Source organism: Narcine bancroftii, chromosome 6 (assembly GCF_036971445.1).
Source record: "Narcine bancroftii isolate sNarBan1 chromosome 6, sNarBan1.hap1, whole genome shotgun sequence".
Lineage (NCBI taxonomy): Eukaryota > Metazoa > Chordata > Chondrichthyes > Torpediniformes > Narcinidae > Narcine > Narcine bancroftii.
The window spans coordinates 9,648,810-9,675,422 of record NC_091474.1 but is presented as its reverse complement, the minus strand read 5'-3'; the positions used below and the strand labels follow the sequence as shown (position 1 = coordinate 9,675,422).

Here is a 26,613-nt window from a genome sequence, read left to right as displayed (position 1 = left end):
AGGAACTCATCAGGTCAGGCTGCCTCGTGGACAATGTTTCAAGATTAGGATAGAAATGGAAGATAATGAAATATAAAAGGAGGTTGGGGAGGGGAAAAGAGGATACTGGACAATAGAAGTTTGTTTATAACCTGTATAACCAAGTACAGTACATGTATACATATTTAAAGTACATATTATTGATAAATAGTCTTGGAGTGTTATTTTAGCAGTTGATCAGTCACTCAGCAATCCCTCAATGAGAAGAGGCTGATCCTCAGACTAGTGGTTCTGGCCCTGGTACTTCTGCGTCTTTTCCTGAGAGGAGTAGCTGGAAGATGCTGCGCATGTGGTGAAAGGTGTCCTCACCGATTTTTACAAGACCTTTTTAAACAACGATCCCAGTAAATCACATCGATGTGTGGGGAGGGAGACCCCAGTGATCCACTCTGACCCAAGGTAGGAGAGTTGGAGAGACACATGGGGAAAGAGACTACTTGAGATCAGAGTGTGGGTGTTGAGAGAAAAGCAAGCAAGCAAAATTAGATGTTTAGTTAAAATTGGAAAATTCAATGTGCAAGGCACTGGGATTTAGCTCTCTACGCAGAACCAAAGGTCAAATTTCGTCAATTAGGATAATGAAAATAATTTTACTTTTAAAATTTAGGCATGCAACACAGCAACAGATCCTTTCAGCCCACAAGCCCATGCTATCCAATTACACCCAATTGACCTACAACCCCCAGTACATTTTGAATCATACAGACACAGGGAGAATGTACAAATTCCTTACAGACCGTGCAGGATTTGAACCCCAGACCCAATAGCTGTTGTTGGAACAACGTTACGCTAACCCCTACTCTATTTAGCCTGAAGTAGCAAGGAACAATGATGTCACAATTTTGGAAGCACAGTCTTTCAAATGTACAGAGATAAAATTCCATAAGACAACCATTGTGGAACACCAACTCAAATTAGCAACAACTTACATTTCAAAGGAAAGCCCTGTTGACATTTAGAACTCAGCACCACCTGCTCAAACACCTTCCATAGGCCACAAAATATTTTTTTCTTCCCCTCACCCCACCCCCCCCCCCCGAGATATTGGGCTATCAAGTTGTACATTCGATTGGTGACACTGCTCGTTGTTCTCCTTCATTAAAGTGCAAGGCTGGCCAAACTGTCTCTCTCTCTCCCCCCCACCATCGCTGCCTGACTTGTTCTTTTTGCTCAATCTATTTTTATTTCAGATTCCCAGCTTCCGCAAAGTTTATTTCTCAAGTGTTTTATCGCTTTCTCTTTTCCCTAAAATAGATCTGTTAATGCTGATGAATGGAATGTTAATCTTAATTTGGCAATCAACACTGACATGTAGCAAAATTGCTGGAGGAACTCAGCAGGTCACAAAGGATAGTCAGTCCACATTTCACATCTGAAATCATTGTCAAGAGTTGGCATTGGTAATTTTACCTATTCTATTTGAGCGCTTGACGTCCTGTTTTGCGGGAACTGCCAACATGTTTGGCCTGGAAGTCAGCCTGAAGAAAACTGAGGTCCTCCCATCAGCCCCCCCCCCCCCCCCCCCCCCCACCACATCTCCATCGGGCACAATGAACTCAAAATGGTCAACCAGTTTACCTATCTCGGCTGCACCATTTCATCGGATGCAAGGATCGACAACGAGATAGACAACAGACTCGCCAAGGCAAATAGCGCCTTTGGAAGACTACACAAGAGTCTGGAAAAACAACCAACTGAAAAACCTCACAAAGATTAGCATATACAGAGCCGTTGTCATACCCACACTCCTGTTCGGCTCGAATCATGGGTCCTCTACTGGCATCACCTACGACTCCTAGAACGCTTCCACCAGCATTGTCTCCGCTCCATCCTCAACATTCATTGGAGCGACTTCATCTCCAACATCGAAGTACTCGAGATGGCAGAGGCCGACAGCATCGAATTCACACTGCTGAAGATCAAACTGCGCTGGGTAGGTCACGTCTCCAGAATGGAGGACCATCGCCTTCCCAAGATCATGTTATATGGCGAGCTCTCCACTGGCCACCGAGACAGAGGTGCACCAAAGAGGTACAAGGACTGTCTAAAGAAAGCTCTTGGTGCCTGCCCCATTGACCATCACCAGTGGGCTGATATCGCCTCAAACCGTGCATCTTGGCGCCTCACAGTTCGGCGGGCAGCAACCTCCTTTGAAGAAGACCGCAGAGCCCACCTCACTGTCAAAAGACAAAGGAGGAAAAACCCAACACTCAACCCCAACCCACCAATTTTCCCTTGCAACCGCTGCAACCATGTCTGCCTGTCCCGCATCGGACTTGTCAGCCACAAACGAGCCTGCAGCTGACGTGGACATTACCCCTCCATAAATCTTCGTCCGCGAAGCCAAGGCAAAGAAAAAAAATTTGAGTAGATCATAAAATCCACAGTGTTCTGTGCACACAAGACTGTATTTAATTCTGGGTGGATACAATTTTCTTGTTTTAATCCAGTATATAGAAAGTCTTCAAACTGCCCCCCTAAATTCACATTCCACCTTAAGCAATTCCTATGCCTTAAGTGCTCTGTGATCAGTAAGGGATGGCTTAATGTGGTATGTGAATGGGAAGGTTGAGAACCACTGCTCCAGACCCAATTGTAACTGAAATATTTTGCTTGAGAAAAATGGTCATTGGATCATTTCCTTTGGTGCTATGAAACCGTGCACATAACAAGTCAATTAGGTACAAAACAGTGGTTTTCAAACCTTTTCTTTCCACTCACATACCACCTTGAGCAATCCCTTCCTGATCATAGAACACCTATGGCAGAGGGATTGCTTAAGGTGGAATGTGAGTTCGGGTGGGGAAAGTTTGAAAACTACTGGTTTAGAAGAATATGGACTGACTATGGACAAATGTGGTAGCTTGATCGACATGGAAGAATTAGGTCAAGTCCTGCACAACTCGTAAAGACCAATATGACCCAAAGGCCTGACAATACATATTCCAGTAATGCTGGAAGGTACATTCTTCCAGACTTGAAGACCAAATATTCAGGTGGAGCATCTCACATTAATTTTGTCAGCCTAAGGGCTTCATTCATTGAGCAGATTATTTTCAATCTTCAAAAAGGTAATTCTTTTCTCCTTTAACCTGATCATGGAGGCCGATAGAAAATGCAAAAGTCGTGACAATGCCCTTTTTAAAACAAAAAGGGAAATGAAGAGAAAGATTTTTTTTTCCTTACCAAAAGTAAAGTTTCTTCCTACTGGCAGTGAGAATGCTGAACAGCAAAAGGAACGGTTATGAGAGACTCCCATTGAACCACAGAAAACGACAGCACAAAAAACAGGCCATTCAGCCTTTCTAGTTTGTGCTGAAACATCATTCCTCTAGACCTACTAACCTGCACCCTTTCCATAACCCACCAGACCTCTCCCATCCATGTTCTTTATTCTTAAAACTTAAGACTGAGCCCACATTTACCATGTCAGATGGCAGCTCATTCCATACTCCAACCACTCTGAGTGAAGAAGTTCCCCATGTCATGTCCTCTCGTATTAATCGCTCCCAATCCAAGTGGAAAGAACCTACTTGCATTTACTGTCAATTCCCCTCAATTTTGTAAACCTCTATCAAATCTCCCCTCAATTTTCTATGCTCCAAGGAATAATCTCCCAACCTGTTTAATTTTTCCCTGTAAATCAACTCCTGCAGACCAAACAACACCCTAGTAAATCTTCTCTGCACTCTTCTGATCTTAGTTTGGTGACCAGAACAGCACACAATACTCTAAATTTAGACTCACCAATGTCTATTAGAACCTCACCATAACATCCAGCTACTGTGCTCAATACTTTGATTTGAGAAGGCCAATATACCAAAAGCTTTCCTTACAACCCTGTCTACTTTCAGATCACTTTCAGAGACTGTATTCCAGGAACCCTTTGTTCCTCTGCACTCCTCAGTGTCCTACTTTGTATGTCCTATCTTGATTTGTCCTTCCAAATTGCACTAAATTCCATCTGCTATTTTCAGCCCATTTTTTCAGTTGGTCCAGATCCTTCTGCAAGCAGTGGTAGTGAAGAACACTGACATAACAACAGTGGTTCTGACTTTGACAACCTTTGAGATGAAGACAAAATCTATTCAAGACTGGGTCGAGCCATCCAATCTTGACAAGATGAGCTGCATCTGTGCTCTACCTGCAGGGTTGCTGAAGTGTCACAAAGCTGTACGACCTTTACAGTCTCCATCAGGTGTCCACCATGAGGAGCCATCCCCTAACCACCATAACCTTAGTGATTACAAAGTTGCCTCCCCACTGCAAGATACCCAGACTGGATACATGACAATCATTCCCCCCCCCCAACATTCAGACAAACCATGGGGCCAGCATCACGACCACCTCCCAATAGTTTGAGGTGTGGCAGCCCACACTCCTGTATGAAAGATGCATTAAAATTTAAAACATTTTTTAGATGAGAGTATGTGAACTTATCAGAAGTTAGACGATCACAGGTTCGAGCCTTCACTTTGGAATTCAAGGGCATAAATCCAGCAGGAAACTTCAATGTCTTATTGCTATATTGGAACCAGTAGTTTCCAAAACCAATGACAAACCCTGGACTGTTTCAGAAGATAGAAAATGATAACACATTATTGTGTAATGGTTAGCAGTGGAATTCTCCTGATGCTTGGATTACATTGTTTTATCAACATCACCAAAATATATTTTGTGATCTTTACCCTTTTGTTACTTGTGAAGCACTGAGCTATAAAAACTGGCTGGTTTAAGTAACAGTTTCTAAATAGGGGCAACAAAAAAAAAACTCAATTTGAAAACAGAAAAAAGCCAAAAATATCTAATGTTTGGCAGAATATGTTATCAGTCTGAATTTTTTTTTCCCAATCATGAGACTGCAACTTGCCTGTACATTAGACCCCCAACTAAATCACAACATGAACTTGAAAAAAAATGCAACTGAATTGACAATGTGCAGACAAAATTTCCCAAATATAATTTAGCCTGCTCATTTCTGGGGGTGGGGGGGGGGGGGAGAAGTTTAAACTGCAAATGCATATTCCAAATTTGCATTTAACTCGTGTCTGTGAAGTCTTTACCCAAGTATTATTTATTTTCTTCTTCCACATTCAAGGTTAAATGCAATTCAAGAATGTAACTGTTCATCTCAGCAAGGTTTGCTGCAGAAACAGGCAAGACGAATGCTTCAAATTGGGTGGGCAAATTGGAATTGGCTGAGAACAGGGTTGGACAATCCAACTCTCAGCTACAGAGAGCAAAGGGTTGTTGGAGGATCTGAGGAGGTCAGGAGACATCCATGGGCAAAAATGGACAACTTTAGAAGTGACACAAGAGGAAGCTTCTTCAGTGAGTGGCGGCTGAGTGAAATGACCTTCAGGAAGAGGTGGTTACAGCAGGGTCAATTTTGTCATTTAAGAGAAGGTTGGATGAGTGCATGGATGTGAGGGGATTGGAGGGTTATGGGCAGGGAGCAGGTAGGTGGGACTAGTGGAGTTCACTTAAATCGGTGTGGACTAGAGGGGCCGAGATGGCCTGCTTCCGTACTGTAATTGTTATATGGTTGTATAACATATTGGATCAAGATCCTTTATTGAGACTAAAAAGAAAATGACTATTATAAAGGAGAAAAGGTTGGGGTGGGTGAAAGATAGGGTAGAGGATGGAAGGTGAGAGAACACCCAGAAGGGGGAGGGAAGAAAATTTAATAGGGAAGACCATAGAAAATAAATGTACAGGGGTAGGCAAAGAAATGGAACTAATGGGACCAGATGGGGATGGGGGGAAAAAAATCAATGCACTACAGAGAACTGGAATTGCAGATTTCCAAGTCTTAATTTAAAGAGGGCCATGCATGCAAACTGTTGGGCTTATTTATTTACCAAGACTGAATTTGCAATAATTGCTAAAAATCGATTTAATTCACAAAAAAAGTGAAGAGAAACTTAGAGATAAATGCTATTGATGATGATCAAAAATAGCACCCGCTTGGCAACAGCAATTTGATTGTTTAAAAGGGGGCCATGGGTCAGCAGACAGAAGGGAGATAGAAAACTTGTCTGAATGGTGCACCAACAACCTCACACTCAATGTTACCAGAACAAGGAGCTGATTATTGACTTCAGGAATGGAAAACCAGCAACGTATGATTCATTGACCACTGGGGGAAATCAGAAGTGGGGTGGGCGAGCAAATTTAAGTTCTTAGGAATCACTATTTTGGAGGATCCTTCCTTGACCCAACACACTGTCATCATGAAGAAAGCACATCAGCGCCTCTACTTCCACAGGACTTTGCAGAGGTTTGGTCTGACATCAGCCACCCTGACAAGTTTCTATAGAGATCTAGTGGAAAGGGTGCAGACCAGCTGTATCGCGGTCTGGTATGGGGAACCAATAGCCCTGAGCATAAAGCCCTGCAAAAAGTAGTGGACACAGCCCAGGAAATATTTCCCACCATCGTAAACATTGACTGGGAACACTGCTATGCCGTCAAAAAGCAACAGTAATCATCAAGGATCCACACAACTCAGCAGACTCTTACTTTTGCTCCTTATTGATCTTTCCTCACCCTATTGCACAGGTTTTTTTTACATTTATGTATTTATTTACATGTGTATGTTGAGTCCAGGTATTTTCCCCACTGCCAATAAGTGGTATTTTTGCCTTGCCTGCAGGAAATAGAATCTCAGGGTTGTATGTATTCTGACAATAAATCTGAGCACCTACACTTCATATACACAGGAATATGTAGATGCAAGAATCTGAAGCTAAACAGTGGAAGATGTTGCTGCTCGACTGCCCGAGTTCCTCTACTTGATCATGCTCATCTGAAAAATACTTCAATAGCAATAAAGTACGACGGAATCTCAGGGTCGTGAACAGTGAAACGAAGGATTAAAGCCCAAATCATTGGTTAAACTTGAGATGAATGCTTTTTTTCCCCCAATCTCCACTCCCCCCCCCATACCATTTTAAGTATTCCCTATGCCATCGGTGCTCTGTGATTAGTAAGGGATTGCTTAAGGTGATATGTGGGTGGGGGAAAAATGATTGAGAACCACTGGTCAATTGTTACTGAAATACTTTGCTTGAGAAAAATTGTCTTTGGGCCCATTTCCTTTGGAGTTCTGAAACCGTAGGTACAATTTTTTAAAAATAAGTTTCAAACTTTTTCTTTCCACCACATACCACCTTAAGCAATCCCTTACTATCACAGAGCACACATGACACAGGGAATATTTAAAGTGGCATGTGAGTGGAAAGAAAAAGGTTGAGAACCACTGCTGCGGGACCTGTGGAGTTTCTCCAGCTCCCCACATTCAATTGCAGGTTTACATCAAATAATTATGTTGCTCTACTAAAGTTGCGTGGCTATTCCTTGATAACCTTCCTCACAAGTTGCATAGTTCCCAAACAACGAGATTTGGCTGGTAACATTCCTGGAATCCGTTCAATGCATTAACCTTGCAGATAGCTGCTGCCAAGAATCATTGACCTCGGCCTTTGGCAAGGTTCCGCTCTCAGGATGGTAGGATTTGAAGTCACCAGGCGAAACCTGGTGGGAAATGCCAGCGAGTATCCATTCGGTCCAGCCTTGTGATTGGATTAAAGTCGGCGAGCGGGCCGGATCAGCCAATCGCGTGTGGAACTGGTGGCTGCCGAACTCTCTATTGGTTCTCCCTCCCACGGTCATGTAACGGTTACATGAGCAGAAGCGGTTACAGCGAACATATACAAAGAACAAACTTGACCGAAATCCCTGCCCAAGGACGACTTCAATAACACAGGGTTGAGAGCTTTCTTTTACCTGCTTCCCTTCAGCGGTGCAAGCTTCTCCGGACGGCCACCGCTAATCCTTATACGTGCAGGCGATTCGAAACTGAAAGGCAGCACTTAAAACTCGACCTTAAATCTCAGAACTGAATAACTCCGAGCCAATTGGCTGAATCCGAATTAATGATACGTACTACACCTGTTTAAATTGGGGGAGGGGTGGAGAATAATCTCACAAGATTCAATGCAAGGCAGCTGGCAATGCAATTTGTTCAATTCGGTGCGACTGCTTGGTGGTCACGTCGCCAGGCTGCACAAATCTGATCGTGAGAGTCAGGAACAATTGCCAAGCTCACGAAGAGCAAAAACACTGGGGGGATAACTCAGCAAGTGAAGAGTTAAGGTTGCAGGCCAAACATTGCTTTGGATCACTGAACCAACAATAATTCCATTTGAGGTGCATTAACCAGGACGAGTGATACTGACATGTTATTGAGCTCCATCAGGCATTAACAGCCAGACTGTGACATTCCTAAAATTCATTTGTTACCCAAAGTTTCCACAGTGTCTGTGGTGGTTAGATGCAAACATTACAATGATCCTGAAAAGCAAAAACAAAATGCAGATGCTGAAAATCCAAAAACCCCTAATCTGAACCCTTGTCAACCCAAAATATTTCTCTTCCAGTCTTTTTTGTTGAGTTTTATAGAACAGGAACACAATGTTACAAAATATGAAGAATATAATTTGCATTAATATTTTCATAACAATGGATAAACAAAGCATTCGGCTATATTTAAAGACATAATGAAATAAAATGATAAATATAAATGAAATAAACATGATGAAATAAGATGAATTCAAAGAAAGGTACCTCCTCCATGGTTTTTTGAATAATGAAAGCAAGCTCTCCATATGCCTGGATATGACAGAAACTATGTTAACACTACAAGTTGATGGTGGTGGAGGCAATGGAAGCCACGTTTGTGGAAGGAGGAGCACATTTCAGGTGATCTGGACTGGAAGACTTCATTTTGGAAATAGATACAGCAAGGATGGAGAAATTGGGAGAAAGGATAAAATTCCTGCAGAGGACTGAGGGTGGAAAAAGTGTAGTTGGGGCACCTACCTACGTTATTTAAGACTTGATGAAGGACTCAAGGCTGAAATATTGGTTAGGTATCTTTATCATTGCTCTATAAAGTGCACTCTTTGGCCTGCTGAGTTTTTTTTCCTGCATAGTCCATATTCAAGGACAATTTTGTTCCACATGATACTGACTCTAGAATGGATCTCATGCTGGCAAAAGAGAGATAGTTCGGGGAATAGAGAAAAGAAGTTATAATGACAATAAAACAATCCAATTGAAGTACAAATGAAGAGTCAAACAGAAGAAACTCTGTTCTTCAGAAAGGCAACAACATTTGCTTGCCTGAACGTTCATTTAAAAAGAAAGAGTTTTCAATAACTACTGTTTCTTGGCACGTCTTGGAAGTTTCTGCCAATTGGGAAATTAACTGGATCGTAGCCACAGACAGCTGAAGACAAACCAGCATTGCCAGCATTTTTATTTCCATATCCTTTCATGTGGCTTCAAGGACAGAGTGTACAAAACAATTTGTTCCAAATTTTCAACTACCATCTTTTCACTAAGTGCTTAAATGCACAAATTAAATATCTGTCTAGTATCACAAGCACCTTATTTTCTGCATAAATGTTTAGACTCTCCCAGAAACAAACAAATCAATGAAAGAAACATGAACATTAAATCCTCAAAGACCATTAACTTGGCATCAAGTGTTAATGTTATGTAAATAAGGAAAGATTCAAAAACTATACTTGCGTTTGTCATTTATGGTCACGTGAACTGATAATACCCAAAATGTTAGACGCTGGCCATTATAATAAACTTGCATTTCCACAATAGAGAGAATTAGGGTTTATACTGCAGGCAAGTAACAGCACATTCAACAAAATTTATCCTTACGTGGGCAGCCTAAAAAGAAAGTGCAGGAATTTTTTGTCAATTCCTGCACCACGATTTATCCTGCAGGACTCCTACTAATTTTCTGGGGAAACCCGCAGTTCTCACCGCAAAACTCACCTCATGAATTCGACATCCAGCTGATGACTTAGGCCCCGTCGCTCTATGTAAAAGGACCAGGACTAACACACACAGGAACTTAAGGGGTGCAGTCTAAAAAACACAGCTTCTAATTACCTGGAGAAGTTATTCAAGGTGAACTTGGATGAACACCATTGCCAACACCAGATTCATTTTGTTTCTCACTTAAAGTACACTGAATACTTAATTGATCTTGTCCCTTTCTCTTTTCTGATAAATTATACAAAGATACTGACCCCTGAGCAAGAGCTGTGATGAAAAGGTAAATTTTGTAAGTGCCCTGTCACCAAAAGCAAACATTAAATGAACTCCAGACTTAATTGTAGGATGAATGAATAATTTGGAATCCAATAATTTAGTTCTCAGTTATAAATCAAAAAGTTACATTAGTTTAAAAGTTGCCGAAACTCACTAAATTTTCCCATCTATCTGAAGATTTTGTATTAATCAGAAAGCATTAAAATTTCTGATATATAAATTGAATCACTAGGTAAAAGCAGCCACATATTTTTCACTAATTCTCCAAGGTACTAAAATATATTTTCATTCAATAGTAATTGCTGGAAAACTTTTTTGTTTAAAATTTACCAGTGACAATTAACAGTGTACTCAAGTGCCAATTCAACTACTATGTACCACAATTGTAAAACAATTCTTCAGAAAAACTTCAAATTGGATGAATCACATGAGCAAATTCAAATATAATACCATGCAAATGAAGGAATTTTATGTCCTGTAGCTTGCAAAAGAAATGTTTAGCTGGACACAAGAATACTTCCACTTCCTCAAGAAATGTGATTCAGTCTTTTGTATCAGGATGGACAAAGGAATCTAGCTTAATCTCATAGAAAAGCCATTTTAAACAAGGGAAAAAATGCACACTGTTGATTTTAAAACTTTACATTTTAACTGTGTTCAAGTTTAAAAGCAAACTTTGGAATGGATTGCTGTGGGTTGCCAATTTGCCTGAAAGTTGTGGATTGCAGGGGACTTTGAAAAGAGCTCTCCTTTTGTGGTGTTCCACAGAAATATTCCACACTTGAAAAACTTCCTTTGCAAACCAACAACCTTGTGCTCAAGTTAGCAAAACTAAGATGATTGTGGATTCATGAGGAAGTCAATGGAACACTTCCCAATTCTCATCAAGGGCTCAGTAATGGAGAGGGTCAAACACTCCAAATTCCTGGGTGTCAACATCTCCAAGGATCTGTCCTAGAGCCTCCATGTTAATCCAATCATGAAGGCGGCTCAATAGCAGCTATATTTTGTGAGGTGTTTGAGGAGATTTGGTATGTCCCTGAAGACCCTCAAAAAAACTTCTACAGGTGTACCATGGAGAGCATTCTGGATGGTTGCATCACTGTCTGGTATGGAGGCGCCAACTCTCAGGACAAGAACTCCAGAGGTTGTTAACTCAGCCTGCAACATCACAGGCACCACACTTCATTCCATCAAGGACATCTACACGAGGCAGTATCTTTTAAAAAAGACAACCTCTATCCTCAAAGACCCCCACCACCCAGGCCATGCCCTCTTCACTCTGCTACCATCGGGAAAAAGGTACAGGAGCCTAATGTCAAGCACTCAACAGCACAAGGACATTTTTTTCCTCACTGCTGTGATTCCTGAATAATCAATGAACCAAAGATACTGCCTTACTTTTCATGCACTATTTTTTTTATATTATTGTTGGAAGATGGTTCATTAGATGAATGTTTGCACAGTGACCCTGCTGCAAAACAATGAATTTTATGACTTGTTCATGACAATAAACCCTGATTATGATTAGTCATACTGGAGTTGGAGAGGATTCAGAGATTACTACAATATCAGGAATGAAAGGGTTAGCAAATGAGGAACATTTGTCAGCTCTTGGACTGTACTCAATGAAGTACAGAAGGATAAAGGGGGGTTCTCATCGAGACATTTTGAATGCTTAAAGGCCTGGACAGAGTAGATGCGGCAAGGTTGTTTCCCATGGTCAGGGATTCTAGGACAAGGCAGCACAAATTCAGGATAAAAGTGTCAATTTAAAACAGATGCAGAAAAATTTCTTTAGCTAGAGGGTCATGAGTCTGTGGAACTTGTCAAAGGTGGCTGTGGAAGCAAGGTTGTTGGGTGTATTTAAGGCAGAGATTGACAGGTTTTCAATTTATCAAGGGTTTCAGGGAGAAGGCTGGGAGTGGGTCTGAGAGGGAGGATAGATCAACTCATTATAGAATGGTGGCGTAGACTCAATGGGCCAACTTCTACTCCTATATCCTGCAATTTCCCTTTACTACACATATGTAATTCAGTGTTTGGAAGTTAATGCCTCCTTCAAACTTTTCTCAACATGAATGCCTTCATCAAGCTGTTGTTCATTGATTAGTTCAGCATTTAACACCATTATACCAGTAGAACATGATCATGCAGGCAGATGGAACTCTGATCATCAATTACACATCAGCAGTCTCTGGTCAGTGCAAAATCACCTCCTCCTGGCTGACCATCAGCACAAGGGCACCTCAAGAATGCATGCTTAGTCTTTGCTCATTTCCCAATACACTCATGATAGCAGAGCCAAAGTCAGCTCCAAATCTATAAATTTCCCGATACCATCTCTTCATGGCCACTACAAAAAGATACGTCAGAATATAGAATGGAGAGAGAGAATCCAGATGTGGTGCTAGAACAAGCTGTTCTCAATATCAGAATGTCCAGAGATCTTAAGGCCAAAGGAGCAAGTATCTATTTTAGAACAGAATACTACAGGCCCTTCAGCCCTCAATGTTGCACTGACCCATATATTCCTAAAAAGAACTAAACCCTCTAGTTTTCTTTCATCCATATACCTGTCTGCTTCCACCTCTACCACCATCCCTGACAAGGCATTCTAGGCACCCACAACTTTAAAAAAAACTTACTGATGTCTCCCCTAAACTTCCCTCCCTTCACTTTGTACACATATCCCTGAAATGAGGGGACTATGTATAAAAAGTGTTGTCATTTCTACAGTAAAACCAAAATGTATACAAATAGCCTTGAATAAAATCTGGAATGTGCACTTTAATTACACATGAATTGTTTGATTACAAATTTAAAACTGGAGGACAGGGGCAAATAAAGGAAAAAAAGTGTGTCCCAAACATTATCGAGGGCACCAGCCTCCCATCTTCTGAAGACATCCAGGTGAGCCTCTGTCTGAAAATAAGTCAGTTTAATAAAGGACTTTCCCCCTACACTGATTTTATTTGTGTCTGCAGATTTTTGCTTTATTACTACAAGGAATTATTCCATTGGATGGACAAAGGGTGTGGTTTCGGCCACAAGATCATCATTCATGTGGTCAACTGCAATGCAGGCAACAGACCAATCATTTTCCAAGATTGCTTCCTAAATGTTCCTCAGCACAAACAAGGTTTTATTTGTGGCTCTTCAGACCTTATTGTGCACCAAAGAAAAAAATCAATTCTCAAATTTCCAGTCTGCTACCTGAAATGGAAGGGGACTGAGCTGTTAAAGAAATCTGTTAATTCCACCATCTAGCCAAGTCTTAATTTCTTAATGAAAAGTTTCTGCAAGCAAACCAGTTAAGAATTTCCCAGTCTGCTTTTTGGCACATTCATACAGCAAATTAAGATTATACGCTTTAAGAAATAGAAACCTAGACAGATGGGCTGCTAAATTTTATTACATGATGGTGAATAAGTCAGGTAGAAGTAATTCATTAAAAAATTCAATTATATGGTGACTAAATTAAAAGTATAAACTTAAAGCAGCCTTTAAAATTATTTTGGAGCGCCTAAATTCCTAGCGTCTTCTTCAGGACTTGAAGTCAGTCATTAAGATGAAGGTTTGCTGGGCTCACTGGCATGTCTCTTCCTCACTGTTTCTTGAGGCAGGAGGCAGTTTATCTTCCCACTATTAAAGTAAACAAAAATAAATGTTGATGCAAACTCATCTATAACCAATAAATCAGAAATAAAAGCTATGTATTGAAATTGATGTTAATGCTTCACATCTTCAGTTTGTTACTCCAACTAAATAAGATTCAAATCACTGTTGTCATAATAATCTTTCTTTCCCAAAATCTCACTACTGTCAACCTTTATGTTCAAGAGAGATGTCAGTCTCCTCATTCAGGCAACACCTTTAATTGATCCTGGTTCAGTGCATCCAGGAAAATCATTCATATCAGTTAAGTTTAGCTGGGTTTCTGGCAAAATTTGATGCTCTTGCTTCCATTACACAGTTTAGGGTTAAGCAAGTAACAGCATCTATTCTCCCTTCTGTCAATGTAAAGGCAATGCTCAACCAAAACCACAGTAGGTTCACCCATTACCTCGGCACTTGCCCATTTGCATTGGCTTTATTCAGTTAAATCAATACAAAGTTTCTCAGCCTCTCATTTGGCTGGCTACTTAGTAGTTTGCAAATAAATTTCCACTGCCAGCAGCCATGCCTTCTCTATTCCCCAGATACCCCCTTTCTTCCAACAGGCTAAAATCCATCCATCTTCTCACCTCTCCGAGGACTCAGTCAGAGTTGTCATGACTGGATGGTTCTGGGTTTTTCCAAAGAAAAAGCTGATCCACCATTGGCCCGATGCAGACTTTGGTAATCCTACAGACAAAATTTTCATGACTTGTTTGCCTACCCATGTCTTACTACATATTAAATAAACAAAAGAATTTAACAGCCATAAATATGTTTATCAGAAAATCACATGAAAGCCATGTTTTTCCAGATACTCCAAACACTAACAGTTTGCAGTTGATTACCTTTGATCTGATGCATTTCTAATTGATTGAATGTGCTTCTGTCACGACAATATATAATGTGTAAAATTACATCTTACAAGTCTCAGGACCAATGCCATCATGATGGCAAACAGTATAATCAGCATTTATTAATTGCTTATTTCTACGGCAAAGGTGGCATTGAGATTCAAGGCAAGTTTCATACAAGCATTAGCCATGTTCAAAGGAAATGTACACTGCTGTGAAAAAACTGGTTTCATGATCATTCAGACACCAAGTCCCCATTGCACTTGATACAAATAGATTTTGTTGATAAGCCCATGGCAATGATTTGTAGATGTTTTTGCAAATCATTTGAAAATTTACATAAAATTTGTAAAAACATCTACAAATCATCATCTTCAAAATGGAAGGCATTTTTCTTAATTTTCATTTCTAGACTGCCCGAGTTCATAACTCAGATTATGGCAATTCAATTTTAATCTCCCACTCTCCATGTTGATTTGACAAGTATCACCAATTTCCCAAAATTACACAGTTTTGTTTCATCAGTCAATAATCCTGACTAACCTCAGGACTAAACTTCAGTCAAGTAGCCACAAACTAAATTTGTTAAAAGCACCTTTGGAAGTTGGGTAGTGCCAATGTTACAGCAGTTCAGATTATGGAAATATATCCACGAGAAATACACAAATCATGAATAAGTTGCTTTCATAAAATTGTCATTTTTAACTTTACAGCTTGCATTTTTAACTACAAATCTGAAAATGATACAGACTGTTCTGGACACACACCACCATCCCCCTCCCAAGACCCGTAATCCCTGGAATGTGAGGTTGCCTATACAAGGATGCATTTCAAAATGTTTGATCTAATTAACAAGTGATCTACTCAACGTTACCTCCTCTTAACTCTATGATGTAAAGTGCTTCGTTAAAAATCCTCTTACCTGGGTGGTGTGGAATCACTTCGCCAATATGCTCAGAGCTCCCACAAGAACTATTACTGGAAGCAGAACCAAGGCGCCCTGGAATTAGAGATGCATTCTTTAAAACAAACAATAGTCAAACATTAGCTTTCCAGAAAACATTCATATCTCTGGAACTCAAGTCTTAAATGCGTCCAATCAGTTTACAACAGAAAACACCTTGCAAGTATCAAGGTGCCGATTCCTAGTTCTGGAATAAAATCAACAGAATCCTCCTCACTGCTGGCATTGTGCACATAGGGTCAAAATCTCATTTGTTTAGAAAAGAGTTACAGCTAACAAAATGTGAGCAAGGGCACAGGTTTCAGTTTCTACAAGTTCAACTAAAATAGCACATTGAATTGGAATGTATTTAACATTTTACTCTGCCCTACATTTAGGTACTCCAGCAACTTGGTGTCCATAGACAAGTGGACAGATGGCAACTTGAACAATACCTGCTGCATCTAGAAAAGCCAACCTTTGAGAAGGCAAATTAAAACCAAATTCAAATGAACCCCGCCCCCCCCCCCCCAAAAGTGGAATATTAAACAAGTGGAAAATAATGAAGAAGTTGACAACATGAACCATCAGGTGATCTTTTCCAAGGTCTTGCTTTTCCCACCCCATTAGCAGCCTACGCTTCCTTACAAAGGAAGAAAGAAACCAGGGACCTGAAGCCCAACATGGCCATAATCAGTTATAGAGGCAGGGAGGAAAGGAGACGATGTATACTTGCACCATAGAGCTGCCCACTGCCACCCATCTCTCCATTCCCTCTGCATTGGAGGGAATGGATGCAGGCAGAGATGGTTTTGTTCAGCACTCCATTCCCATGCTGTCATGGCCTCAAGCATTGGCACACCAACAAATTGGAGGAACACCCAATATTCCATTTGGGCACTCCAACCAGATGGCATTAACATCTTCTCCAGTTCCCACTGGCACCCTTCCCTGTGTGCCTCTTTCCCTATCCCTCCATCTCCTTTTCTCCAGCTTCCCACCCTTTTCCATTCAGAGAGCCATCACTTCCCACCCATGATCTGCGAGCCTGTGCTCCTCCATCCCACCCCCACCCCATCATTTATTCAGACACCTGCCTGCTTCTCCCCCATAACTTGATGCGGGTTCAGGCTTGAAATGCTGGTTACACATCTGTGCCATAAACAACAGTGTGTGACCTTCTAAATTTCTCCAGTATTTTGTGTATTAAGATACAATCACAATAACTGCGGGCTTTCTTGTTCAACTCCACAGCTATTGTTTACTAATTTGAGATTTTGTTTTTCCCCCCAATTACTGTCGTGTTGATAAGAAAAATACTGATCAATTGAGACATCAGACTCTCAGATTCCCTTTCGTCCCCACTGAAAGGTTTAATAACCACAGACATTGCTAAAACTATTTTCTTAAAGCATTCTGAACTCAACTGTTGCAACAAATTTCAAAAGAAAAACAATCGCCCAACAATTTACCCTTGAATCTTGTTGTCTACAAGCTTCATCTCTGGTGAACTTAAGAAAATTGTGATAGTCAAACATTTTGAACTGAAATAGCAATGTCTGAATAAGTCAAATCTAATTACCCTGGAGACTACCTGGAATTGGTTAGAAAAAGTCCTGATTAAAAATGTTCATGGATGCGAGATGCAACTCACCAACAAAATGCTGCTGGCTATAGTCAGTGACATTATCACCACAATCCATCCATAATATGCAACCTTGAGTTCAATAAAACTTAACCAAATACTGCACTAGCTTGTCAACTTCAACAGGTTCAATTAGTTTAAAAGAAAAGGCATGAAGTTTAATGCCAGTAAGAATTTGCTTCTTTTGTAAAGTGGGTCAAGTAGCAAAACAAATCAGTTAATTAATCACAATCCAGCAGACCCTTTCCCTCCACAACCACAAAAAGTGCTTCACTCCCCCCCCCCCCCCGCCGCACACACCCATCCAAGAAGGACTTACTCCGGTAATAGTCATGTGTTGCTGCAAGTGATCCGGTTGATGGAATGGATGCCATTCGGATCTTTCAATCTAGTTTCCAGATATTAACCTGGAAATAACAGCAGACAGCGTTTCAGGGCCTATCAGACTGGTGCTCAATTAGTTCTTTAACCCACACCGCGACTGTACTTTGCTGATCAGGTGCACAGCTTCAATCCGTACCAACAGCAAGCAAACATTCTGCAAATCAAATTCACTGAACACAAAACATTGCCAAATAAATAAAATAATTTTATTAAATGATAAAGTTCAGTTAAAGCATCCAATTTCATTTGGATTGCTTACAACCCAACACTGAATGTTCCCCTTGTAGAAAACCCACTGCGAGTGCATCTCCTGAGCTTCTTTTCTCCCTCATCTTGTACTGCAACGTACTGATAACTTTTCCCTCTTCTCCTCCTCCCCCTCCCTCCCAGTCCTGATGCACTCACTCCCAAACCATTGATCTCCATTTTTTGCTATCACAGATGCTATGGACCCCCCCCCCCCCCCCCAAGTTCTCTTTTTAAAATCTCAAGTGTTCAATCTGAATTCTAATAAACTGATCAAGTCCAATAGAAAGATGCACAGAAAAAAATCCAAATGCCAATGCCACTTTAAGTTTGTATATTAAACTAGGGCAAGTGTAAAACAAACACTGGTTGAAAGCCTCCTTTTCAGGAGGCTATATTTAGAACGTTTACTCACTATCTGAGTGGCTGCCATAAAATCACAGGCTTGTGCAAACAGCACAACTTCCAAGATCTCAAACATCAACATTTCAACTGAATTGTTCTCCAACCCAAAAATGCCGTTGCAACGCTGGGCGAAATGTAGATCAGGAACTCCGATGAAGGCTCTTAAAACTCAAGATTAAAGCGGTGGCTGCCCAAAAGATTGGTTGGTTGCGACGTGCCAAACAAGTTGAACAGTTTGGCCACACAAACATGACTTTGGCCCAAGAGACAACTTTCAGAGAATGTCAGATATCACGGGGTGGGGGTTGAGAAATCATGACTTGTAGCTTTGTTTAAAAAGGAAATGAGTCACCGTTAAATAATCCTGCACGCAAACGGAGTCATGGTCTGAAGCAAGGATACATGTCGGTCATGCAACTTTAAAGGGCACGGTTCGAGTTCCTCCAGCTTTTTGGGTGCTTTTCCTTCAACCCCGGTGCCTGCAGATTGAGATCGTCTGAACCAAACTCTGCCACCAATTGCAAGGGAGCGCTTCCAAAAAACAGAAAGGACCAAGGGTTCCGAAAACAGAGCACGGGTTGAAACCGCAGGGCACGGCTGTCGGGGACAGGCGGAGTAAAAGCTGCTGATGAGGAAGGGGGGCGGGGGATAAGGGCACGAGGAGCCCAGGCAAGGGGCTGCAGTGACAGCCCAGAAGCCGCACCCCGAGCCTCCTGGGACGGGAAGGCTCCCCCCCACCCTCCCGCCACTGCACACCCCGGGACCGAAGCCAACAACAACCCGGCCTGTCGAAGGGCTTGTGTGTGTGTGTCTCTCCCCCCCCCCCAACCCGGGGACCGTTCTTCCCCCCCCCAACCCGGGGACCGTTCTTCCCCCCCCCCAACCCGGGGACCGTTCTTCCCCCCCCCAACCCGGGGACCGTTCTTCCCCCCCCCAACCCGGGGACCGTTCTTCCCCCCCCCCCCAACCCGGGGACCGTTCTCCCCCCCCCCCAACCCGGGGACCGTTCTTTCCCCCCCCCCCCCAACCCGGGGACCGTTCTTCCCCCCCCCCCAACCCGGGGACCGTTCTCCCCCCCCCCCAACCCGGGGACCGTTCTTTCCCCCCCCCCCCCCAACCCGGGGACCGTTCTTCCCCCCCCCCCAACCCGGGGACCGTTCTTCCCCCCCCCCCAACCCGGGGACCGTTCTTCCCCCCCCCCCCAACCCGGGGACCGTTCTTTCCCCCCCCCAACCCGGGGACCGTTCTTCCCCCCCCCCCCAACCCGGGGACCGTTCTTTCCCCCCCCCAACCCGGGGACCGTTCTTCCCCCCCCCCCCAACCCGGGGACCGTTCTTCCCCCCCCCCCAACCCGGGGACCGTTCTTCCCCCCCCCCCCCAACCCGGGGACCGTTCTTCCCCCCCCCCAACCCGGGGACCGTTCTTCCCACCCCCCCCACCGGGCCGGTTACCTTGGACGCGATCCACACCAAGCAGGAACCCGAGAGTTAGACTGGAGAAGGTAAACGCTAGGCTATAGGGCCCATTTGAAAAACTCGGCGGCACCAGACGATCCAACGCTCACGGTCTCTTCTGAAGGGAGCAGCCGCCAGCCGTTCGTTTTTATGCCCGCGGTCGGCGCTGGGCGGGGCCATGAGGCGCCGACGCCCCGGCAACCCTGTCAATCACCGCTGGCGGCCGCGTTCCACCCCCGCCCCCTCAACCAATCAGCGACTCACAATGTCCTGTCAGTGCTGGCTGAGAGAGCAGCGCCAACTTTCCGCGTAGCTTCCCTGGTGGTCTAGTGGTTAGGATTCGGCGCTCTCACCGCCGCGGCCCGGGTTCGATTCCCGGTCAGGGAAACGGAATTTTTTTCCTTTCCTGTTCCAATTTTACGCTGTTTCTATTTTATAAATCTTACAGAATAATCGATAATTACAAATCCTGCCACAGTGCTGGAAATCCAGCATTGCTGATCTCCATTGGAACTCAGAGCACAAAACAACTTTATTTAAAAATTTATCTTATCCTATCCGAGTAACCCCCTCCCCCCACCCCCTCTCTCCTTAATTTATAGTCTTTAATTAAGGTGCCTGCTTCCTGAAGAACGGCCTCCTGAGTTCTGTTCATAAAAGATGCCTTCCCTGACCGGGAATCGAACCCGGGCCGCGGCGGTGAGAGCGCCGAATCCTAACCACTAGACCACCAGGGACTCCACTACCCTGATAGGGAGACCACCAGGGACTCCACTACCCTGATAAGGAGACCACCAGGGAGCTCTACTCACCTGATAGGGAGACCACCAGGGAGCTCCACTATCCTGATAGGGAGACCACCAGAGAGCTCCTCTTCCCTGATAGGGAGACCACCAGGGAGCTCTACTCACCTGATAGGGAGACCAATAGGGAGCTCCACTAACCTGATAGGGAGACCACCAGGGAGCTCCACTATCCTGATAGGGAGACCACCAGAGAGCTCCTCTTCCCTGATAGGGAGACCACCAGGGAGCTCTACTCACCTGATATGGAGACCAACAGGGAGCTCTACTCACCTGATAGGGAGACCACCAGGGAGCTCCACTACTCTGATAGGGAGACCACCAGGGAGCTCCACTACTCTGATAGGGAGACCACCAGGGAGCTCCACTACTCTGATAGGGAAACCACCAGGGAGCTCCACTACCCTGATAGGGAGACCACCGGGGAGCTCCACTACTCTGATAGGGAAACCACCAGGGAGCTCCACTACCCTGATAGGGAGACCACCAGGGAGCTCTACTCACCTGATATGGAGACCAACAGGGAGCTCTACTCACCTGATAGGGAGACCACCAGGGAGCTCCACTACTCTGATTGGGAGACCACCAGGGAGCTCCACTACCCTGATAGGGAGACCACCAGGGAGCTCCACTACTCTGATAGGGAAACCACCAGGGAGCTCCACTACCCTGATAGGGAGACCACCGGGGAGCTCCACTACTCTGATAGGGAAACCACCAGGGAGCTCCACTACCCTGATAGGGAGACCACCAGGGTGCTCTACTCACCTGATATGGAGACCAACAGGGAGCTCTACTCACCTGATAGGGAGACCACCAGGGAGCTCCACTACTCTGATAGGGAGACCACCAGGGAGCTCCACTACCCTGATAGGGAGACCACCAGGGAGCTCCACTACTCTGATAGGGAAACCACCAGGGAGCTCCACTACCCTGATAGGGAGACCACCGGGGAGCTCCACTACTCTGATAGGGAGACCACCAGGGAGCTGCACTACCCTGATAGGGAGACCACCGGGGAGCTCCACTACCCTGATAGGGAGACCACCGGGGAGCTCCACTACTCTGATAGGGAAACCACCGGGGAGCTCCACTACTCTGATAGGGAAACCACCAGGGAGCTCCACTACCCTGATAGGGAGACCACCGGGGAGCTCCACTACCCTGATAGGGAGAGTCCTCCTTCCACAATTCTCCTGCCATTTGCAAATACCACATCCTACACATCCCTGCTCCTTCACATGGCAGAAGGAAAAAGCACTTATTCCCTTAAACTTGTTGCACCACAGGGTCTCACCTTTTCAAGTCCCTCAGGGGTTTTGTGCCTGTAGTGATGAAGCTAGGCCATGTACTGCCATTTACTACGAGCTCCCAGTCGTAGGGCTATCGATCAACCACATTAGATAGAAAGTTGTGATTAATAGGCTTTAATTACCTTAAGGCGTCAACACATCGCATACGTGCTGCTGGCCCTGTTCCAAGGCAGGTGGTTTGGGCGTAACAGCCTTCATAGGGATTTTCTGGAGGGAGTAGTCACAGGTTCAGGGGCTGGGCCAGCTCATAGAGTGCATGCATACAGTGGTCACACCATAAATACAAACCCACCGACTCCCAGTTTCCTCAACTGCACCTCCTCCCACTACCTCCTGATGTTATCCCCTCCTCCTAGAAGACGAAGCCTTCCATTCCAGGACATCTGAAATGCCCTCCTTTTACAAGCAACACGGCTTCCCCTCGACAGTGGTCAATGGAGCCAATAGCCCCCATTTCCTCTGTCTCTTGGAGTTCGGCTCTTTACACCTCCGGGCCTCTAATCAGAGCAGGAGTAAGGGTTCTCTCATCCTCACCTATCACCCCTCCAACCTCCTCACTCAATGCATCATCCTCCATCATTTCCAGTAGCTGCACTTGACCCCAGCACTAGACACAGCTCAAGTCAAGTTTATTTGTCATCTGATTGTACCCAACAAAACAGCATTCTCCAGTCCCCGGTGCAAAACATCCAGACACACAACCAGCACTAACACACATACAGACAACCAATATATATGCAGGACAAATATTTATTCATCTATATAAATAAATATTGTTTTTTGCATATGAGAGTCTACCCCTCCCCATCCCTCTTTGCCTTCCACCAGGATTGCTCCCCCTGCGATTCCTTGAATTATTTTAAATAGAGTTGCTTTTGCGTTCTGAAGAAAACAAAATTTCAAATTCCAATCGACAAAAACAGGAGATTAGGGAGGTGTTGATAAATGTCATCATTATGACATTTTTTGTTTGGGGACTGGCAGGATTTGTAATTTTCGATTATTCTGTAAGTTTTATAAAATAGAGACAGTGTAAAATTGGAGCAGAGGGAAAAAAAGGTCTGATTCCCTGACTGGGAATCAAACCCGGGATGCGGCAGTGAGAGCGCTGAATCCTAACCACGAGACCACCAGGGAAGCTAAAAGTAGCACTCATCCCCTTCTACCCACCTCTCTGTTATCTCCACTACTTTCCCTTGCAATTGCAGGAAGTGTGACCAATGTACCTCCTCCCTCACCACCATCCAGGGACCCAAATAGCCCTTTCACATGAGGCAAAGATCCACATCTACCTCCTCCAACTTCACCTACTGCATTTGGTGCTCCCAATGGCACCTCCTCTACGAGACCAAACACAGTCTTGGCGGCTGTTTCATGGAGCATCTATGGTCTGCTACAATGGCCATCCTGAGTTCCCAGTTGCATTCCATTTAACCATCTTTTCCCAGTTCCACAATGACCTGTCTGTCCTGAATGAGCCAGAATGAGGCCCAATGCAAATTTTAGAATCAGTCAGAATTTATTATTATGAACAAGTAAGGCAGTGGTTTTGTTCATTGATTTTTCAGGGAATCTGATGGCAGCAGGGAAGAAGCTGTCCTTGTGCTGTTGAGTGCTTGTTTTTAGACTCCTGTACCTTTTTCCCGATGTTAGCAGAGTGAAGAGGGTGTGGCCTCTTTGAGGATAGAAGCTGCTTTTGTAAGACACCGCCTCATGTCCTCGATGGAGTGAAGTCTGGTGCCTGTGATGTCACAGTTAACCACCCTCTGGAGTTTATTCTTGTCCTGAGTTTTGGCTACTCCATGCCAGGCAGTGATGCAACCAGCTAGAATGCTCTCCATGACACACCTGTAGAAATTTACAAGAGTCTTCAGTGACAAACTGAATCTCCTCAGACACCTCACAAAGTATAGCCACTGGCGATCTTTCTTTGTGATTGCATCAACGTGGAAGCTCCAGGACAGATCCTTGGAGATGATGACCCCAGGAATTTGAAGTTCTTGACCCTCTCCACTAACCTTGATGAGGACTGGGTCGTGTTTCCCTGACTTCCTCCTGAAGTCCACAATCGTCTCCTTCGTTTTGCTGACATTGAACGCAAGGTTGTTGTTGTTGCACCATTCAACGAGCTGATCTATCTCCCTCCTGTATGCTTCCTTATTGCCGTTTGTGATTCTGCCGACAACTGTGGTGTCGTTGGCAAACTTGTAGATGGCATTTGAATTGTGCCAGGCCACACAGTCATGGGTGTATAATGAGTAGAGGATCATTGAGGTGCATGCTTAGTCCAGAAACAATACAGCCCAATGGTATGAAGCATTTCAGATAATGAGCTCTTCTCCTTCTGTACCCACCACCACTCACCAGCCCCCTCCTCCCCATTTCTCCAACCCCCACCCTCAATTTCTCAACTGGATTCTTCCTCTCTCTCTCTCTCTCTCCTTTCCCCTCATCCACTTTGGTTTCATCTGGTCTTCCTTTACACCTCCATTTTCACCTTCTGTAGTTATCAGATACCAGCACTGGCAGCCTGTCTTCAAACCACCAACCCATCAGACTAATCTTCCACCACCCGACCTTTGTTTTCCTTGTCTCTATCTGCCGCACCATGGTTGAACTGTTTTACTCTCTATCCTTTTGTCTCTGTCCATCTTATACCACCTCTGCCAGGTTGTCCAAACCCTTGTGTGGACCTCTGCCTTACTCCTTCCACCCTGTCCTCTTTACACTACGCCTGCAATTTCCATCGGTCCTGATGAAGCGTTCTGGCTCAAAGCATTGCCCACTGATGGTGTTTGACCCGCTGAGTCCCTCTAGTAGATTGTGCTCAGCTTCAGACTCCAGCATCTGCAGAATCCTGTGTGTCTCAGGTGTGGATTGCATGGTCAGGGACCATAGTGCAAGCAGATTCAAGTAAACGAGCTAAGATTTGAAGAATTAATCAACTGTTTATGCCATATATTCCTTTAAAGCACAAAAAATTAACTGAGAAAGAGTATCTAGCCTTGGCAATTTAAAAAAAAGAGAGAAAAAAGGGGGAATTACAGAATGGTTATTAATAGGGTAATTGTATTATTAAGTAAACGGTAGCAGGAAAATTAGAAAATAATCATGGTACAGGTCACACTGTATCACAACATTTTCCACCTCTTCTACTGGGGAGTCAACATGGAGTATGTGAACCGTGTTTGACAAGTTTATTCAAGCTCTTCTGGGATTGCTGAATAGATAAGGGGACCATGAACTTCAAGAAGGCCTTTGATTAGGTGCCACACAACAATTTACAGAACAAATTTAGACCATGTGGGATTGGGGGAATGATTACAGTGAGGACTGAGAATTGTTTAATGGATGGAATACATACAACTGGAAAATTGGCAATTGAGGAAAGTGAATTAATCTCTTGAAAACCACGCAACACTTTATGGCTATTGGGAAGGAATATTATTAAGGCCCTTTAACTAAGAGTTAACTTTGTACATTCTCTGCAGGATTTCAGAGTGGCTTTAGAACAGTGGTTCTCAACCTTTTTCTTTCCACTCACATACCATTTTAAGTATACTCTGTGCCAGAGGTGTGATTAGTAAGGGATTGCTTAAGGTGGTATGTGAGTGGAAAGAAAAAAATTTGAAAACCACTGTTTTAATCGTACCTAATTGTTAAGTGCACGGTTTCAGAACTCCAATAACAATTTTTCTCAAGCAAAATATTTCGTTAACAATTGGGTTTAGAGCAGTGATTTTCAACCTTCCCTTCCCACTCACATACCACCTTAAACAATCCCTTACTAATCTCACAGCACCTCTATGGGAGTGGAAATAAAAAGGTCGAGAGCCACTGCTAGAATAAAGACTTCTAGCTACCATCAATGAAACATCAGATATAGAGCAATAAGATCAACATCAGCAGATAAATTAATAGGAGTGATTTGTGGCATGTGAGTTGCTGACATTAAAGTGTCTGTCTCCCTGCATCTAATAATTGGGATGGTGAGGGGATCTCAGCTGTGAGGTCTTTGAAAAATCACATTTTTATTCTGGTTCCACATTTTCCATCAGTTTTTTCTTTGCACTGTGCAAACAACAGATTTTGAGCAACTAAGATTTTTTTTCATTCAAATGGTTCAAAACTTTGCACTGACACCAAAATGGTCAAAAGATAGTGAAATGTCTTAAGCCATTTAAAATATTTTATTGCAAACCAAGTTCCCATTTATTTTAGAAATATTACAACTTTCAAGAAAGAGGCATTATTATGCCTATTCAATTCCATGTATAAAATGTTGCAGGGTTCAACTTGCCCCAGCAGAGAACAGTGGGTCTCTGTTCTATTTATGCTCCTGTCCATTGCCAATGAAAGAACCCCAGTCAGTTGTTAAGGCAAAGATTCTGCAAATCTGAGACAAGAACAGAGATCTGTGAAGTGCTTTGGCTGGTTTGAAAAGTAACAGAGCCAAAGTTTTGCATCAAGAGTTGGTAAAGTAAAAACGAGCATTTTCTCTCACTTTTCCGGTTCTGATAAAGGATCACCGACACAAATTGTTGAATCCTTCTCCCCACACCGAGGGCATGTTTTCTCACACGCGTGCGTGCGTGCGTGTTCTGGTCCTCCAGTTAATGCCTGGCATCATTGGAGAAATGTAGGTCAAAGTCAGAGCAGGGGTAGGACTGAGGTGACAGGCAACTGGAAGTTCAGAGTCACACTTTTGGACTGAGTGTATGTGTCATGCA

General features: G+C 43.6%; 1 protein-coding gene and 2 non-coding genes across 4 annotated transcripts; 1 reads left to right on the top strand and 2 right to left on the bottom strand.

Moving 5' to 3' along the window:
- Positions 1–13,574: 13,574 nt before the first annotated feature.
- On the bottom strand, positions 13,575–19,898 carry ppdpfb (pancreatic progenitor cell differentiation and proliferation factor b). Of its 2 annotated transcripts, XM_069883898.1 has the most exons (5): positions 19,765–19,898; positions 17,598–17,685; positions 15,613–15,690; positions 14,427–14,526; positions 13,575–13,824 (listed from the first exon to the last, which is right to left on the bottom strand). In XM_069883898.1, exons 2-5 carry the CDS (start codon positions 17,650–17,652, stop codon positions 13,746–13,748), a joined length of 312 nt encoding a protein of 103 aa, XP_069739999.1. In that variant the 5' UTR covers positions 17,653–17,685; positions 19,765–19,898; the 3' UTR covers positions 13,575–13,745. The 2 variants fall into 2 exon arrangements, with proteins under 2 accessions (XP_069739999.1, XP_069740001.1); XM_069883900.1 differs by lacking the exon at positions 19,765–19,898 and having other exon boundaries at positions 15,613–15,709; positions 17,598–17,669.
- Positions 19,899–20,082: 184 nt separating this feature from the next.
- Positions 20,083–20,154, top strand: trnae-cuc (transfer RNA glutamic acid (anticodon CUC)). The gene has a single exon. It is a non-coding gene; the product is annotated as a tRNA-Glu (tRNA).
- Positions 20,155–20,432: 278 nt separating this feature from the next.
- On the bottom strand, positions 20,433–20,504 carry trnae-cuc (transfer RNA glutamic acid (anticodon CUC)). The gene has a single exon. It is a non-coding gene; the product is annotated as a tRNA-Glu (tRNA).
- Between the last annotated feature and the right edge of the window lie 6,109 nt (positions 20,505–26,613).

Excerpts from the sequence above, each read along its gene's own strand:
- ppdpfb (XM_069883898.1), bottom strand. The coding sequence starts at position 17,652 with ATGGCATCCATTCCATCAACCGGATCACTTGCAGCAACACATGACTAT. Across the intron at positions 14,527-15,612 it reads AGTGATTCCACACCACCCAG|GATTACCAAAGTCTGCATCG; the intron begins GTAAGAGGATTT and ends TTTTGTCTGTAG. Across the intron at positions 13,825-14,426 it reads CTGACTGAGTCCTCGGAGAG|TGGGAAGATAAACTGCCTCC; the intron begins GTGAGAAGATGG and ends TTACTTTAATAG.